Below are 17,288 nucleotides of genomic sequence, written 5' to 3'. Positions count from 1 at the left end.
CCAGGTCATTTTATAAACGAGTGTGCAGTTCTGAAACACAACATAGCTACCGGTAAGACTAAAGAAAGACCACGTCCGCCTAGACAAGAGCAAGTTTCACAGACTTCTCAGCCACAGAATGCACCACAGACAGTTACTGTACCGCAGCCCATCGCTGCAACACAGCATGTTACACAGCAGATGTATCAGTATGCGCAGTCAGAGTATCCAGAGTATCAGCCATATTCATGAAACAGCCTAGAGAGGGAGGTAGGCTTGCCTCTCATCGAGATACCTGTAGATCAAGAGGGTCCCTATGTTCACAGTCAAGTACTAGGGAAAGACAGAAAGTTTCTGATTGATACAGGGGCAAGTAGGACCACCATCAGTCACGCCGAAGTTCCAGGGGCTCCGCTCTCAGGCTCTAGAAATGTTTCCCTTGGATTTTCAGGAAAACCTATCGTAAATGAAATATCAAAGCCAGTTACCCTAGAAGTAGGTCCACTGTCCCGCACTACTGATCTGTTACTTACTAAGTCATGTCCAGAAAATCTATTAGGCATTAAAACACTGAAAGAGTTAGGTGCAGTTATATGCTGTTCCCCAGAGAGAATACGATTGTTCCTACGTGACTTCAAGGGTCACTATGTATTACGAGATTTTGATCCGAGATTGTCTAATGTCCCGCAGCATCTATGGGCGCAAGGTCCAACTGATGTTGGCTTTATGCAAATCACACCCCATCGTGTGACTCTTAAACCAGGTGTAGTCCTGCCACGAATCAGACAGTACAGATTGCCACCTGAGGCTGTAGCAGCCTTATCCAAAATTATTGACGAGCTCATGGCTCAAGGAGTAGTGGTAGAAACTGACTCCAATGTATGTAATTCTCCGATCATTCCTGTCATGAAACGTACTGATCCAAATGCACCCCCGGTATATCGATTAGTGATTGACCTTCGAGAACTTAATAAATGTATTATTCCCCAGTACCCAGTTGTCCCAGATATCTCTTCCCTATTGACAGCCATTGATTCCGAAGCCTCATTTTTCACTGTCATAGACCTCAAGAACGCATTTTTTAGTGTCCCCATTCATCCGGACAGCCAGTTTCTTTTCGGATTTTGTTTAAATGGAAGGAGCTATATGTTCACACGCGCTCCTCAAGGTTTCACAGAAAGTCCTAGTATTTACAGTCAAGCACTCAAGAGACAACTAGACAATATTCACATGCCAACTGGCACTGCCCTGCTCCAGTATGTCGATGATCTACTGATCACAGCCCGTTCTGAACGTGCGTGCGAGCGAGCCTCACTTACAGTATTGTATTTCCTAGCCGAGATGGGGCACAAGGTGTCCCCTTCGAAGCTTCAATTCTGTGTCCAGCAAGTGATCTACTTAGGCCACTTACTGTCCAAGTGGGGTAGGCAGTTGACACCTGACCGTATCCAGTTAATAGCGAGTCTTCCTCAGCCAAAGACCCAGAAGGAGGTACGTGCTTTTATCGGCCTTACTTCTTATTGCAGACAATGGATTCCTCAGTATGCATTTCTAGCCAAACCACTGATACAGTTAACGACACAGGAGGCAGCCGTATCGACTGTCCTCCCTTGGACATCTGAACATACACTTAGTTTTAATGAATTAAAGAAAGCCCTATGCCAAGCTCCAGTTCTAGCTACACCAAACTACAGTAAGCCTTTTACACTTTTCGTCACTGAACGCGAAGGTACAGCATTATCTGTTCTCACACAAGATCAAGTAGGACAATACAAGCCTTGTGCTTATTTTTCGAGCACATTAGATCCTGTAGCCCAGGCTCTGCCTGCGTGTCTCAAGTCAGTTGCAGCCACAGCACTAGCTATCAGACAAAGTGATTCCATAGTCTTAGGACACTCCCTGACCGTACAAGTTCCACACTCCGTGGAAGTTCTTTTAAACCGAACACAAACTCAGCACTTGACAATTGCACGTTTAACAGGTTATGAATTGACACTGTTTCAGCCACACATAGAAATCAGACGCTGCAACGTTCTGAATCCTGCTACACTGTTACCATCAGTTAATCCAAATCCTGCCACACACGATTGTGTGGAAGTAGTTAACATCATGACCAAGCCAAGACAAGATCTGACAGATATTCCATTACCAGATCCCGACCTGACACTTTATGTGGATGGTTCATGCATGAGAACCAGTACAGGAGAACTAGTAGCCGCGTATGCAGTGACTACTGACACTGAAGTTATTGAAACACACCGTATTGACACCCTGTCTGCTCAGGCAGCGGAGCTAGTTGCTCTGACTCAAGCCTGCATACATGCCAAGAACCTGAAAGTTAATGTTTACACAGATTCACGTTACGCATTTGGAGTTGTACACGACTTTGGAGTGCTCTGGCAGGAGAGAGGTTTCATGACTTCTCATGGAACCAAGATTCAGCATGGTCTCCTTATTCAAGCTCTGTTAGATGCAATACACTTACCGACATCCATTGCTATCATGAAATGCAAAGCACATACGAAAGTTACTGACACTATTTCCCAGGGTAATGATCTAGCAGATCGCACAGCCAAGCTTACAGCACAGGCTCCAGACATTTCAGTTAAGCTAACACAGACACTCACTCCAGATCCGACTACATGTATGACAGTTAAAAACCCTACTCAAGATGTCATAGATATCCAGTTACATGCTACTCCCGATGAAATCAAGAAATGGTCCGAACAAGGAGGGGTCCAGACAGATCAGGGATGGGTAACGAAGGGAAGAGCCACATGGTTTCTCCCCGACTCTATGGTTCAAGTCATTATTAATACCGCACATAGTCCAGCACATCTAGGAGAGAAAGCAATGTTAGACAGTATCCAGAACATTTGGTTCAACAAGCATTTACGAGCTGCAGCCAAGCAGAAAGTCCGTACCTGTATGATATGTTGTCAGTTTAATCCAGGTAAAAGTGTCGCGGTGGAACAAGGTGGATTCCAGCCCCCTGACCACCCTTTTGAAGTCCTCCAGATGGATTACATTCAGATGGAGCGATGTCGAGGTTTCAAGTATGTCCTTGTAGTTGTATGCGCTTTGTCCAGGTGGACAGAAGCATATCCAGTCCCAGATTACACAGCCGCGACCACTGCTAAGCAGTTGGTTCGTGAGTTCTTCCCCCGTTATGGACTCCCTAGAGTCGTATATTCTGATAACGGCCAGCCATTCTCATCTGAGTTGATGAAACATGTTTCCCTGTTGTTAGGGTACCAGTGGAAGTTCCATTGTGTACGCCATCCTGAAGCAGCCGGTCTCGTAGAGAGACATAATCAGACCCTGAAAATTCGCATCGCCAAAGTATGTAAAGAGAAAGGTGTAGACTGGCTAGTAGCTCTGCCAGTCGCTTTGTTTTATATGCGCATGGTCGCACATTCCAGATCAGGTCTGTCCCCGTATGAGGTCGTTTTCGGCCGCCCCCCTAACATGTGGGGTACACCTAGACCCCGAAGTATTACCGATGTTTCAAGTAATATGCTGACAGATTACCTAGCTTCCTTGATGTCTGCCCTCAACTCTTGTCGTTCACAGGTTGCCGCCGCCTTTCCAGACAATACCGAGGTGGCACCGCATGAAATCGTTCCCGGATCCATGGTCCTAGTGCGAAATTTTGACCGTTCAAGTCCGCTGGAGCCTCGCTGGAAGGAGCCCCGACAGGTCCTCCTGGCCACCCGTACAGCCGTGAAGTTGGAGGGACGCAAAGGCTGGGTGCATCTTTCGCATATCAAAAAGTTTTATGGATTGAAACCAGTTTCAAAGAACATTTCCGAGGATTTAAAGGACTGCCAAAGTACGATTCTTAAGGACTGTCCCGCAAAAGACAATGTTACTACACCCTCCCTGTTAGAGACAACTCCGCAACAGGAGTATAAGAAAAAGTTAAGGTCTAGTAAAATAAGTCAGCCAGTTTGATTGTCTAAGTCCTCCCCTAGGTGAAACGGTTAGACCGGTTTCTGACATGTATAAAATAGACCCCCATAGTGAGAGAGTTAGTCAAAACTCAATCCGATGTATCGTTTTTCTAAGTTTCATATTATTTCTCAGCATTATGATTTCCTGCACCAGTTATGCATTTTATCTGTATTTTCCAGTTTCTCATGTAAATAAGTCTTTTAATGTTACAGTAGAGCACACGTTTAGTGATCTGCCTCCTCATGAACTCTCTTACCGCCTCGCTATGCGTAACAATTCCTTTATCCGCATGTTACATTACTCACACCAGACCAGCAATGCCACTAATTGTTGGGTGTGTGGTCGACTCCCCCCTTTCCAGACACCGAAGGGAGTTCTGCCACTCTTTCCTTATCCATTTTCACATAATGGTTCGTGTGGAGCATGGTCCACGTTAACGTCATCCTCAACAGATATGTCTTTTCTTAACAGTACATGTTTTCCAGACAAGCAAGGTCTTCCCCACAGAACAGGGTTAGATCTAGAAAATGAAGTTTACAATTTAGGAAATTATTCTTCGAATTTCATGGTCCTGAATGTTCAGTCTGATTCTACTCCAGACTTACCTGCTATTTCAGTACTACCAGTCAAAGGTGAATTATGTGTCCGAAATAATGGTTCCGTACATGTAGGACATAGTGATTGTACTACCATTGTCAAGTATAGTGACAGTGGGAAATCTATTTTCAAAGCTTCACGTCATTCTTATTTTATTTGTGGTCAAACCGCATATGTTCGTCTGCCCCTCGATTGGGAGGGAACCTGTTACATTGCCTTCCTACTGCCACCAGTTTTCCTAGCCCCATCTGATTATCACAGAAATACACATCTAGTACACATTAGACATAGAAGGGAGATCGAGTCCCCGATTGTCGATTATACTGAAACTGCTCTAGAACAGTATACAGATTTCAATAGAGGTTTCTTCTTTTTTATAGGCCCTATCCAGAATAGCAAGCTAATTCGTAGGTTAACCAGAACCCTTGAAGCAGTAGTTAATGAGACTGCCTCTGCCCTAGGTAATTTGACTGAAGAGCAATCTGCTATGAGATTTGTCGTTTTACAGAATCGTCTCGTCCTTGACGTCATATTGGCCGATAGGGGCGGGGCCTGTAGAGTCATCGGATCTAGTTGCTGCATTTTCATTCCAAATAACGCGCCGTCTGTTTATTCAGCTATAACCAGACTCCATAAAATTGCCCATCTGTTACACCAAGATCCAGGCACCTGGACATGGTCCGGTTGGTTCTGGAATATAATTTCCGCCTGGGGATGGAAAGTATTGTCCTTTCTAGGTATTGCAGTAGCGATCATATTCAGTTGCTGCCTCTGTATACAATGTGGCCCTGCGATTTGCGGCATTTGTGCTACATCATGTGTTCCTAGTCCCAAGCCCCGTTCTAAATCCCGTTCCAAGAAAATTCGAGACGAGCAAATGATACTGTATGAAATGATAGATGGTATCATGAATATTGATGTTTCCTGATGGAAACGTAGTGACAAGGAGGGAATGTGGAAAAGTAAATTTTGCCATGTTCTGTGTCCCTACGCGTCCTCCATCATATGTTATGTGTGCATGATTAATATGCATATGTATTCCCCATGTTCGATTAATGACGCAATTACAGTTGTGTCCATCTCTAGTATGTCTATTTCTAGTTCTCGTGAATACTACGAATATCAGGCCTATGTAAAGTTACGTTGCCACGTTTCTCAGTGTGCACGTTATTCCATTGTAAAGTCCCCGTTTCTAGGCCTCAAAAGGGCCCGGACACCAGATTCAGCTCCTGTCTCCTGAAGCCCTCGCTGAGGAGCGATACAGCCCCCACCTGTATCCCTGACCCTTCACTTACTTCCTGCCTCACAGTGCCCGGTTCAGCCTGGCTCTGCCTCTGAGTCTGCCAAGAGTATGTTATGATTCTAGTTATCAGTTCAGCCCTCCTTCTCTGCATTCCTAAAGCTACTGAACCGCATCAATAGTTTCCGTCATTGTCTAGCCTTTACGTCTCCATGTAAGAGAAATACTGTATTTAATGGTCATTTAATATTCTTCATCACGCACTACATGTAGAATAATGCATGCTCCAGTCTTAGAGTCTGTTAGCCTTTACCCCGATAACTTTTGGATTCTATCAACATGTTCTCTAAACATCAGATACTAGATACTGTTTAGGTACATGTCGCCCTGACTCTCCAGACTTCAGTCTCTGCTCCTAACACAGAGTTCGTAGCCCCCAGCTTCTCCTAGTAATACGTCATTGCCAGTTTGCGCGCACCATCAGGTTAGAGGTCCCGGCTCCTTAGGTAGCCCCCTCCATGTTTCCGCCCCATTCATGACATATTCTGTTACGTTTGCATCACATATCTATGTATACGCCCTGTTACACCCACTTTCACCCTTATCTTTCGCGACTGCTACGCGTCACACCCTTTGCTCCACCCACTGCTCCGCCTGTCATATGTACTGTAATGCAACTGTTTTACTATATATACTTGTGTATTGTTATTAAAAGCTAGCGCGCTCATCCCAGATCCAGCCCCGGCAGCTGCCGGGCCCTGCCATCCTATTCCTATGCAGGTTGTCCTGTTCCTGTCCTTTATGCTGTAATAAACCTGCAAACTCCTACTACCTCGAATCTTGACTCTTATTTATTGAGCTATCTGTTATTGCTATGCCTAGTCAAACCTAGATCCGGTATTATTTATTTATATACCACATAATGGCGCCCGAATAGGGACTTGCCCTTTCCCCACACGCCGGTGAAGCCACGCCGGCCCCCTGACCCTCTGCAGCCGTGACGGAACCATACCGTGCACGTGCAGATATTTCTGCTTCAAGTATCCCTCAGGCCCACGGAGGAGACGGAGGTGGCGGTCCAGCATCCAGACGAGGCGGTGGAGGAACGCGGCGAGTCCCGACCAGAGCCCAAGCCGAGAGTCCAAGGTCCGAGGTATCCGGAGGCCCACCCGTAACAGAAGTCCGAAGTTCGTCCGTCCGGCGTCGAAGCAGTCCAGTCCAGTCCGAGGCTTTCCGTTCTTGCTGCCCGGTGAGTACCGTTGCTGGGGTAGTATCTAGACAGGGTCAATCTAAATTGTCTCTGGTCCGATGGGTCTGGGTACGCAGATCTGAAACGAAGTGTTCACCTAGGTGGATACGGGTCTTGATGCGTCCCTTTATGGGACCGGTATGTTCCGTGCTGTTTCAGCAGCGCATCCAGTAATTCTAGCCTGTTCCGTTCTCGAGAAATTCATGTGTTTCTGTTCTCAGTGTTCCAGGTAGTATTCTGTCCGAACTGTTGCTTCATAATGTTATTCAATGTATTTTCAATGTCGTGGTATGCCTGAATTGTTTTCTCAATTGTTATTGTTCCTCGTGTATTGTATTGTGTTCAGATTCAAGTTTGCAATGTCCCTCTTTTCGAGATTACGTCAGTTAAAAACTAGAAAGGGTCTGCTAGAAGAAGCAGTTCCTGTCCCGCCTAGGGACAGTCCAGGTCATTTTATGTATCAGAAGCATGGCATAAGTGCCATATTATATCTAGATTTATGGGTAGAGTATACCAAAGAGTTAGAGGAAAAGTATAGATGGCCCGTATCAGGTACGTGGAATGCCGAGTGCATCATGAGAGTAGAAGAGGCATTATGGAAAAAGAAAGCCAGACAGTCACAGAAAGATGCCATTGAGTTATGGCGCAAAGAATCTCATAAAAGAACCGAAAAAGAAATCAGAAAGTCTGAATTAAGTAGAGAATCCTTAGAGCGAGCACAAGAAAAAGAATTAATCGAGATAGGTGAACGAGTTAAAGCCGAACAGTCAGACAGACAGAGGCATGCTCTTATTAAGGGTATGTATCCTCTTCTTGCCGAGGGCTTGCCAAAAGCGACCCCGGAGGCATTCAGTAATTTTCCGCCACCCTTAGTTCCGACCAAGCTACGTCACAAACCGACCGCAGCTGATATTTTCATTTCGTCCTATTTGGACGACACAGTCCCAGAATATGCAAATCCCGCTCCGCCAGTCCCTGTAAATCAGGCACTTCCCGCTCCTCCAGACACCGGAGTACCTGTTACGGTACCCCCGGTCCAGCCCGCCATACAAGTCCAGCCTGCATTTCCATTTCCCACTCTGCCAGGACGAAGAGCATCAGTAGACGACTCTAGTTTAGGGGCCGCAGGGGGAGGTCCTCCAGGAACCCCGCCGCCACACAAGCGTTTAACGTTAGCCGAATTACATGCACAAGCGTCACAGCGTACGCCCAGGTATCAGTCTGTTGCAGAAATAAGAAAAGCCCTTAACGAATGTGGCTATGATCCAGTCCCAGGCGAGGATAATATGGTTCTATATTCATTACGCGTGAGAAAGGTGACCGAGTATCTAGTCACCCTACCAGATATGAAAGGAGATCTAGACAGAATATATCGTTTCATCCGTACAGGGAATGATCCAGAAAGTATTAGTGACGTCATGTGCCAAAGAAAAGTTGAAGTCCAGCTCATGCTATTAAAGTTTCTGATTAATTGTCTAATAAGAGAACAAGATTATCCGACCAAAGATCAAGCCGAAATGAAAATCCTGACAAGGTGGAGTGATAATATAGCCGAGGGTAAACACAAGACTATCAGTAGTATAGAGAGTATGTACAAGAAAATCCGTAAAGAAATAATAAAGTTACACGAACAACGTAAAGCAGCACAAGTAAGCGAGAAAGAAAGTAACTCAGATACTGAAGAGGTAGAGGACGAGAATCCCGACAGAATAGCGTATGTAGGAAAATCTAGATTTCCAGATCGCCATTTGCGCCTAGAACACAAGTCAGTTTTACATCATCCAGCACCAGAACAAGGTTCTCTGGAACAAGTATTTCAAGCTACCGATCACATTCTGAAATCACGAATCGGTTACAGTGAATTAAGTACTATGCATGAACAAGAACTAGCCCGATCAGCAGTCCGATGGATTACTGATTCTACCACTTTTCCAGACGAAATAGTGGCACAAATGTTTCTGAAATTGCCCCCAGCCGAACAGCGACTGGTGGGTATGTATATGATCCAGCACCTCATTACATTGTATGAGGGTCAACATTCTGATCCAGGTCCGTTACACGATGTCCTGAACGAGTTGCTCCAGTATAGATGGAAAGGTTTAGGTACCGATTTGATTAGTGTCATTCTAGAACAGCGCCACAAATATAGTATGTTTCTGAACCCGCATTTTGTTCATGTTTCACTCCCAGAAAGTAAAGCGTTTTACATAGACAGACAGAATCCGTTACGAGAAGTGCATCCAGTTAAGACAGACGGTGGTGAAATGCAACGAGTGTTTGTTTACACCCCGATCACAAAGATGGAACTCTTAGAGATGAAAAAGTTAATTCCCTGTCATGATAAAGATCCAGCAGGGTTCCACCGAGAATTAAAGGACATGCTCCGTATGGGAGAATACACGTATCCAGATATCATTAAAATGTTAAAAGTCTTGTTGCCCGCAGGGGTATATGAGAAACTCAAGGAAAAGGAATGGGAGGTGGGAGAGAAAAAGATCGATTGGGCAGTTCTAGAAGCTGAAGATAAGGCACGAGTACCAGGTACCGGTCTTGGAGATAAATGTAAAGAATTACCTGAACTGTTAATACAAGTTTTGCCCAGACTATTAGCAACTAAAAAGGAAGACTGGGATGCAATCTCAGCATGTAAACAGAAACAAGACGAAGACACTAGTGATTTTTACTCTAGATTTGAAAAATGTTTTATTATAAACAGTGGCCTCAAGACAAGTAGCGAGTCATACCCTCATCTTTTTGTAACTAAACTAGTCGAGAATTCAAGTCCACAAGTTAAGAATCGAGTTTTGAAAGTCGAAAGTACCTGGCAAGCTAATACCCCGTCCCAGATGTTACAGATGCTTCAATATCACCAGAATAGAATCAGAGAAGAGCAAGAACACGAGAGAAAGCGTATGAAAGACACGAAAATGAAAGTACTAGTTGCACAATCTGTTCCTCAAGACAGTCAGAAGAGGGGTCCGAATCAAGCCAGTCACCCTGCAGCTCCCGTTAAAGGGAACTGCAATTATTGTAAACAGCCAGGTCATTTTATAAACGAGTGTGCAGTTCTGAAACACAACATAGCTACCGGTAAGACTAAAGAAAGACCACGTCCGCCTAGACAAGAGCAAGTTTCACAGACTTCTCAGCCACAGAATGCACCACAGACAGTTACTGTACCGCAGCCCATCGCTGCAACACAGCATGTTACACAGCAGATGTATCAGTATGCGCAGTCAGAGTATCCAGAGTATCAGCCATATTCATGAAACAGCCTAGAGAGGGAGGTAGGCTTGCCTCTCATCGAGATACCTGTAGATCAAGAGGGTCCCTATGTTCACAGTCAAGTACTAGGGAAAGACAGAAAGTTTCTGATTGATACAGGGGCAAGTAGGACCACCATCAGTCACGCCGAAGTTCCAGGGGCTCCGCTCTCAGGCTCTAGAAATGTTTCCCTTGGATTTTCAGGAAAACCTATCGTAAATGAAATATCAAAGCCAGTTACCCTAGAAGTAGGTCCACTGTCCCGCACTACTGATCTGTTACTTACTAAGTCATGTCCAGAAAATCTATTAGGCATTAAAACACTGAAAGAGTTAGGTGCAGTTATATGCTGTTCCCCAGAGGGAATACGATTGTTCCTACGTGACTTCAAGGGTCACTATGTATTACGAGATTTTGATCCGAGATTGTCTAATGTCCCGCAGCATCTATGGGCGCAAGGTCCAACTGATGTTGGCTTTATGCAAATCACACCCCATCGTGTGACTCTTAAACCAGGTGTAGTCCTGCCACGAATCAGACAGTACAGATTGCCACCTGAGGCTGTAGCAGCCTTATCCAAAATTATTGACGAGCTCATGGCTCAAGGAGTAGTGGTAGAAACTGACTCCAATGTATGTAATTCTCCGATCATTCCTGTCATGAAACGTACTGATCCAAATGCACCCCCGGTATATCGATTAGTGATTGACCTTCGAGAACTTAATAAATGTATTATTCCCCAGTACCCAGTTGTCCCAGATATCTCTTCCCTATTGACAGCCATTGATTCCGAAGCCTCATTTTTCACTGTCATAGACCTCAAGAACGCATTTTTTAGTGTCCCCATTCATCCGGACAGCCAGTTTCTTTTCGGATTTTGTTTAAATGGAAGGAGCTATATGTTCACACGCGCTCCTCAAGGTTTCACAGAAAGTCCTAGTATTTACAGTCAAGCACTCAAGAGACAACTAGACAATATTCACATGCCAACTGGCACTGCCCTGCTCCAGTATGTCGATGATCTACTGATCACAGCCCGTTCTGAACGTGCTTGCGAGCGAGCCTCACTTACAGTATTGTATTTCCTAGCCGAGATGGGGCACAAGGTGTCCCCTTCGAAGCTTCAATTCTGTGTCCAGCAAGTGATCTACTTAGGCCACTTACTGTCCAAGTGGGGTAGGCAGTTGACACCTGACCGTATCCAGTTAATAGCGAGTCTTCCTCAGCCAAAGACCCAGAAGGAGGTACGTGCTTTTATCGGCCTTACTTCTTATTGCAGACAATGGATTCCACAGAATGCATTTCTAGCCAAACCACTGATACAGTTAACGACACAGGAGGCAGCCGTATCGACTGTCCTCCCTTGGACATCTGAACATACACTTAGTTTTAATGAATTAAAGAAAGCCCTATGCCAAGCTCCAGTTCTAGCTACACCAAACTACAGTAAGCCTTTTACACTTTTCGTCACTGAACGCGAAGGTACAGCATTATCTGTTCTCACACAAGATCAAGTAGGACAATACAAGCCTTGTGCTTATTTTTCGAGCACATTAGATCCTGTAGCCCAGGCTCTGCCTGCGTGTCTCAAGTCAGTTGCAGCCACAGCACTAGCTATCAGACAAAGTGATTCCATAGTCTTAGGACACTCCCTGACCGTACAAGTTCCACACTCCGTGGAAGTTCTTTTAAACCGAACACAAACTCAGCACTTGACAATTGCACGTTTAACAGGTTATGAATTGACACTGTTTCAGCCACACATAGAAATCAGACGCTGCAACGTTCTGAATCCTGCTACACTGTTACCATCAGTTAATCCAAATCCTGCCACACACGATTGTGTGGAAGTAGTTAACATCATGACCAAGCCAAGACAAGATCTGACAGATATTCCATTACCAGATCCCGACCTGACACTTTATGTGGATGGTTCATGCATGAGAACCAGTACAGGAGAACTAGTAGCCGCGTATGCAGTGACTACTGACACTGAAGTTATTGAAACACACCGTATTGACACCCTGTCTGCTCAGGCAGCGGAGCTAGTTGCTCTGACTCAAGCCTGCATACATGCCAAGAACCTGAAAGTTAATGTTTACACAGATTCACGTTACGCATTTGGAGTTGTACACGACTTTGGAGTGCTCTGGCAGGAGAGAGGTTTCATGACTTCTCATGGAACCAAGATTCAGCATGGTCTCCTTATTCAAGCTCTGTTAGATGCAATACACTTACCGACATCCATTGCTATCATGAAATGCAAAGCACATACGAAAGTTACTGACACTATTTCCCAGGGTAATGATCTAGCAGATCGCACAGCCAAGCTTACAGCACAGGCTCCAGACATTTCAGTTAAGCTAACACAGACACTCACTCCAGATCCGACTACATGTATGACAGTTAAAAACCCTACTCAAGATGTCATAGATATCCAGTTACATGCTACTCCCGATGAAATCAAGAAATGGTCCGAACAAGGAGGGGTCCAGACAGATCAGGGATGGGTAACGAAGGGAAGAGCCACATGGTTTCTCCCCGACTCTATGGTTCAAGTCATTATTAATACCGCACATAGTCCAGCACATCTAGGAGAGAAAGCAATGTTAGACAGTATCCAGAACATTTGGTTCAACAAGCATTTACGAGCTGCAGCCAAGCAGAAAGTCCGTACCTGTATGATATGTTGTCAGTTTAATCCAGGTAAAAGTGTCGCGGTGGAACAAGGTGGATTCCAGCCCCCTGACCACCCTTTTGAAGTCCTCCAGATGGATTACATTCAGATGGAGCGATGTCGAGGTTTCAAGTATGTCCTTGTAGTTGTATGCGCTTTGTCCAGGTGGACAGAAGCATATCCAGTCCCAGATTACACAGCCGCGACCACTGCTAAGCAGTTGGTTCGTGAGTTCTTCCCCCGTTATGGACTCCCTAGAGTCGTATATTCTGATAACGGCCAGCCATTCTCATCTGAGTTGATGAAACATGTTTCCCTGTTGTTAGGGTACCAGTGGAAGTTCCATTGTGTACGCCATCCTGAAGCAGCCGGTCTCGTAGAGAGACATAATCAGACCCTGAAAATTCGCATCGCCAAAGTATGTAAAGAGAAAGGTGTAGACTGGCTAGTAGCTCTGCCAGTCGCTTTGTTTTATATGCGCATGGTCGCACATTCCAGATCAGGTCTGTCCCCGTATGAGGTCGTTTTCGGCCGCCCCCCTAACATGTGGGGTACACCTAGACCCCGAAGTATTACCGATGTTTCAAGTAATATGCTGACAGATTACCTAGCTTCCTTGATGTCTGCCCTCAACTCTTGTCGTTCACAGGTTGCCGCCGCCTTTCCAGACAATACCGAGGTGGCACCGCATGAAATCGTTCCCGGATCCATGGTCCTAGTGCGAAATTTTGACCGTTCAAGTCCGCTGGAGCCTCGCTGGAAGGAGCCCAGACAGGTCCTCCTGGCCACCCGTACAGCCGTGAAGTTGGAGGGACGCAAAGGCTGGGTGCATCTTTCGCATATCAAAAAGTTTTATGGATTGAAACCAGTTTCAAAGAACATTTCCGAGGATTTAAAGGACTGCCAAAGTAAGATTCTTAAGGACTGTCCCGCAAAAGACAATGTTACTACACCCTCCCTGTTAGAGACAACTCCGCAACAGGAGTATAAGAAAAAGTTAAGGTCTAGTAAAATAAGTCAGCCAGTTTGATTGTCTAAGTCCTCCCCTAGGTGAAACGGTTAGACCGGTTTCTGACATGTATAAAATAGACCCCCATAGTGAGAGAGTTAGTCAAAACTCAATCCGATGTATCGTTTTTCTAAGTTTCATATTATTTCTCAGCATTATGATTTCCTGCACCAGTTATGCATTTTATCTGTATTTTCCAGTTTCTCATGTAAATAAGTCTTTTAATGTTACAGTAGAGCACACGTTTAGTGATCTGCCTCCTCATGAACTCTCTTACCGCCTCGCTATGCGTAACAATTCCTTTATCCGCATGTTACATTACTCACACCAGACCAGCAATGCCACTAATTGTTGGGTGTGTGGTCGACTCCCCCCTTTCCAGACACCGAAGGGAGTTCTGCCACTCTTTCCTTATCCATTTTCACATAATGGTTCGTGTGGAGCATGGTCCACGTTAACGTCATCCTCAACAGATATGTCTTTTCTTAACAGTACATGTTTTCCAGACAAGCAAGGTCTTCCCCACAGAACAGGGTTAGATCTAGAAAATGAAGTTTACAATTTAGGAAATTATTCTTCGAATTTCATGGTCCTGAATGTTCAGTCTGATTCTACTCCAGACTTACCTGCTATTTCAGTACTACCAGTCAAAGGTGAATTATGTGTCCGAAATAATGGTTCCGTACATGTAGGACATAGTGATTGTACTACCATTGTCAAGTATAGTGACAGTGGGAAATCTATTTTCAAAGCTTCACGTCATTCTTATTTTATTTGTGGTCAAACCGCATATGTTCGTCTGCCCCTCGATTGGGAGGGAACCTGTTACATTGCCTTCCTACTGCCACCAGTTTTCCTAGCCCCATCTGATTATCACAGAAATACACATCTAGTACACATTAGACATAGAAGGGAGATCGAGTCCCCGATTGTCGATTATACTGAAACTGCTCTAGAACAGTATACAGATTTCAATAGAGGTTTCTTCTTTTTTATAGGCCCTATCCAGAATAGCAAGCTAATTCGTAGGTTAACCAGAACCCTTGAAGCAGTAGTTAATGAGACTGCCTCTGCCCTAGGTAATTTGACTGAAGAGCAATCTGCTATGAGATTTGTCGTTTTACAGAATCGTCTCGTCCTTGACGTCATATTGGCCGATAGGGGCGGGGCCTGTAGAGTCATCGGATCTAGTTGCTGCATTTTCATTCCAAATAACGCGCCGTCTGTTTATTCAGCTATAACCAGACTCCATAAAATTGCCCATCTGTTACACCAAGATCCAGGCACCTGGACATGGTCCGGTTGGTTCTGGAATATAATTTCCGCCTGGGGATGGAAAGTATTGTCCTTTCTAGGTATTGCAGTAGCGATCATATTCAGTTGCTGCCTCTGTATACAATGTGGCCCTGCGATTTGCGGCATTTGTGCTACATCATGTGTTCCTAGTCCCAAGCCCCGTTCTAAATCCCGTTCCAAGAAAATTCGAGACGAGCAAATGATACTGTATGAAATGATAGATGGTATCATGAATATTGATGTTTCCTGATGGAAACGTAGTGACAAGGAGGGAATGTGGAAAAGTAAATTTTGCCATGTTCTGTGTCCCTACGCGTCCTCCATCATATGTTATGTGTGCATGATTAATATGCATATGTATTCCCCATGTTCGATTAATGACGCAATTACAGTTGTGTCCATCTCTAGTATGTCTATTTCTAGTTCTCGTGAATACTACGAATATCAGGCCTATGTAAAGTTACGTTGCCACGTTTCTCAGTGTGCACGTTATTCCATTGTAAAGTCCCCGTTTCTAGGCCTCAAAAGGGCCCGGACACCAGATTCAGCTCCTGTCTCCTGAAGCCCTCGCTGAGGAGCGATACAGCCCCCACCTGTATCCCTGACCCTTCACTTACTTCCTGCCTCACAGTGCCCGGTTCAGCCTGGCTCTGCCTCTGAGTCTGCCAAGAGTATGTTATGATTCTAGTTATCAGTTCAGCCCTCCTTCTCTGCATTCCTAAAGCTACTGAACCGCATCAATAGTTTCCGTCATTGTCTAGCCTTTACGTCTCCATGTAAGAGAAATACTGTATTTAATGGTCATTTAATATTCTTCATCACGCACTACATGTAGAATAATGCATGCTCCAGTCTTAGAGTCTGTTAGCCTTTACCCCGATAACTTTTGGATTCTATCAACATGTTCTCTAAACATCAGATACTAGATACTGTTTAGGTACATGTCGCCCTGACTCTCCAGACTTCAGTCTCTGCTCCTAACACAGAGTTCGTAGCCCCCAGCTTCTCCTAGTAATACGTCATTGCCAGTTTGCGCGCACCATCAGGTTAGAGGTCCCGGCTCCTTAGGTAGCCCCCTCCATGTTTCCGCCCCATTCATGACATATTCTGTTACGTTTGCATCACATATCTATGTATACGCCCTGTTACACCCACTTTCACCCTTATCTTTCGCGACTGCTACGCGTCACACCCTTTGCTCCACCCACTGCTCCGCCTGTCATATGTACTGTAATGCAACTGTTTTACTATATATACTTGTGTATTGTTATTAAAAGCTAGCGCGCTCATCCCAGATCCAGCCCCGGCAGCTGCCGGGCCCTGCCATCCTATTCCTATGCAGGTTGTCCTGTTCCTGTCCTTTATGCTGTAATAAACCTGCAAACTCCTACTACCTCGAATCTTGACTCTTATTTATTGAGCTATCTGTTATTGCTATGCCTAGTCAAACCTAGATCCGGTATTATTTATTTATATACCACATAATGGCGCCCGAATAGGGACTTGCCCTTTCCCCACACGCCGGTGAAGCCACGCCGGCCCCCTGACCCTCTGCAGCCGTGACGGAACCATACCGTGCACGTGCAGATATTTCTGCTTCAAGTATCCCTCAGGCCCACGGAGGAGACGGAGGTGGCGGTCCAGCATCCAGACGAGGCGGTGGAGGAACGCGGCGAGTCCCGACCAGAGCCCAAGCCGAGAGTCCAAGGTCCGAGGTATCCGGAGGCCCACCCGTAACAGAAGTCCGAAGTTCGTCCGTCCGGCGTCGAAGCAGTCCAGTCCAGTCCGAGGCTTTCCGTTCTTGCTGCCCGGTGAGTACCGTTGCTGGGGTAGTATCTAGACAGGGTCAATCTAAATTGTCTCTGGTCCGATGGGTCTGGGTACGCAGATCTGAAACGAAGTGTTCACCTAGGTGGATACGGGTCTTGATGCGTCCCTTTATGGGACCGGTATGTTCCGTGCTGTTTCAGCAGCGCATCCAGTAATTCTAGCCTGTTCCGTTCTCGAGAAATTCATGTGTTTC

General features: G+C 45.4%; 1 protein-coding gene and 1 long non-coding RNA gene across 2 annotated transcripts in view; one reads left to right on the top strand and one right to left on the bottom strand.

Annotated features, from left to right (window-relative positions):
• Nucleotides 1-17,288, bottom strand: part of LOC144774021 (uncharacterized) — a 538,416-nt gene that overhangs the window by 290,919 nt on the left and 230,209 nt on the right. The gene's annotated exons all lie outside the window — the stretch shown is intronic.
• On the top strand, nucleotides 8,103-16,265 carry LOC144774011 (uncharacterized). Its single transcript, XM_078659053.1, has 2 exons — nucleotides 8,103-10,984; nucleotides 14,669-16,265. The coding sequence occupies exon 1, from the start codon at nucleotides 8,306-8,308 to the stop codon at nucleotides 10,286-10,288; it is 1,983 nt and encodes a 660-aa protein (XP_078515179.1). The 5' UTR covers nucleotides 8,103-8,305; the 3' UTR covers nucleotides 10,289-10,984; nucleotides 14,669-16,265.

Source organism: Lissotriton helveticus, chromosome 1_1 (genome assembly GCF_964261635.1).
Source record: "Lissotriton helveticus chromosome 1_1, aLisHel1.1, whole genome shotgun sequence".
In the NCBI taxonomy this organism is placed as follows: Eukaryota; Metazoa; Chordata; class Amphibia; order Caudata; family Salamandridae; genus Lissotriton; species Lissotriton helveticus.
This window is presented reverse-complemented; position numbering and strand designations above follow the sequence as displayed.

Coding starts and splice junctions, on each gene's coding strand:
- LOC144774011 (XM_078659053.1), top strand. CDS start 8,306: ATGGTTCTATATTCATTACGCGTGAGAAAGGTGACCGAGTATCTAGTC.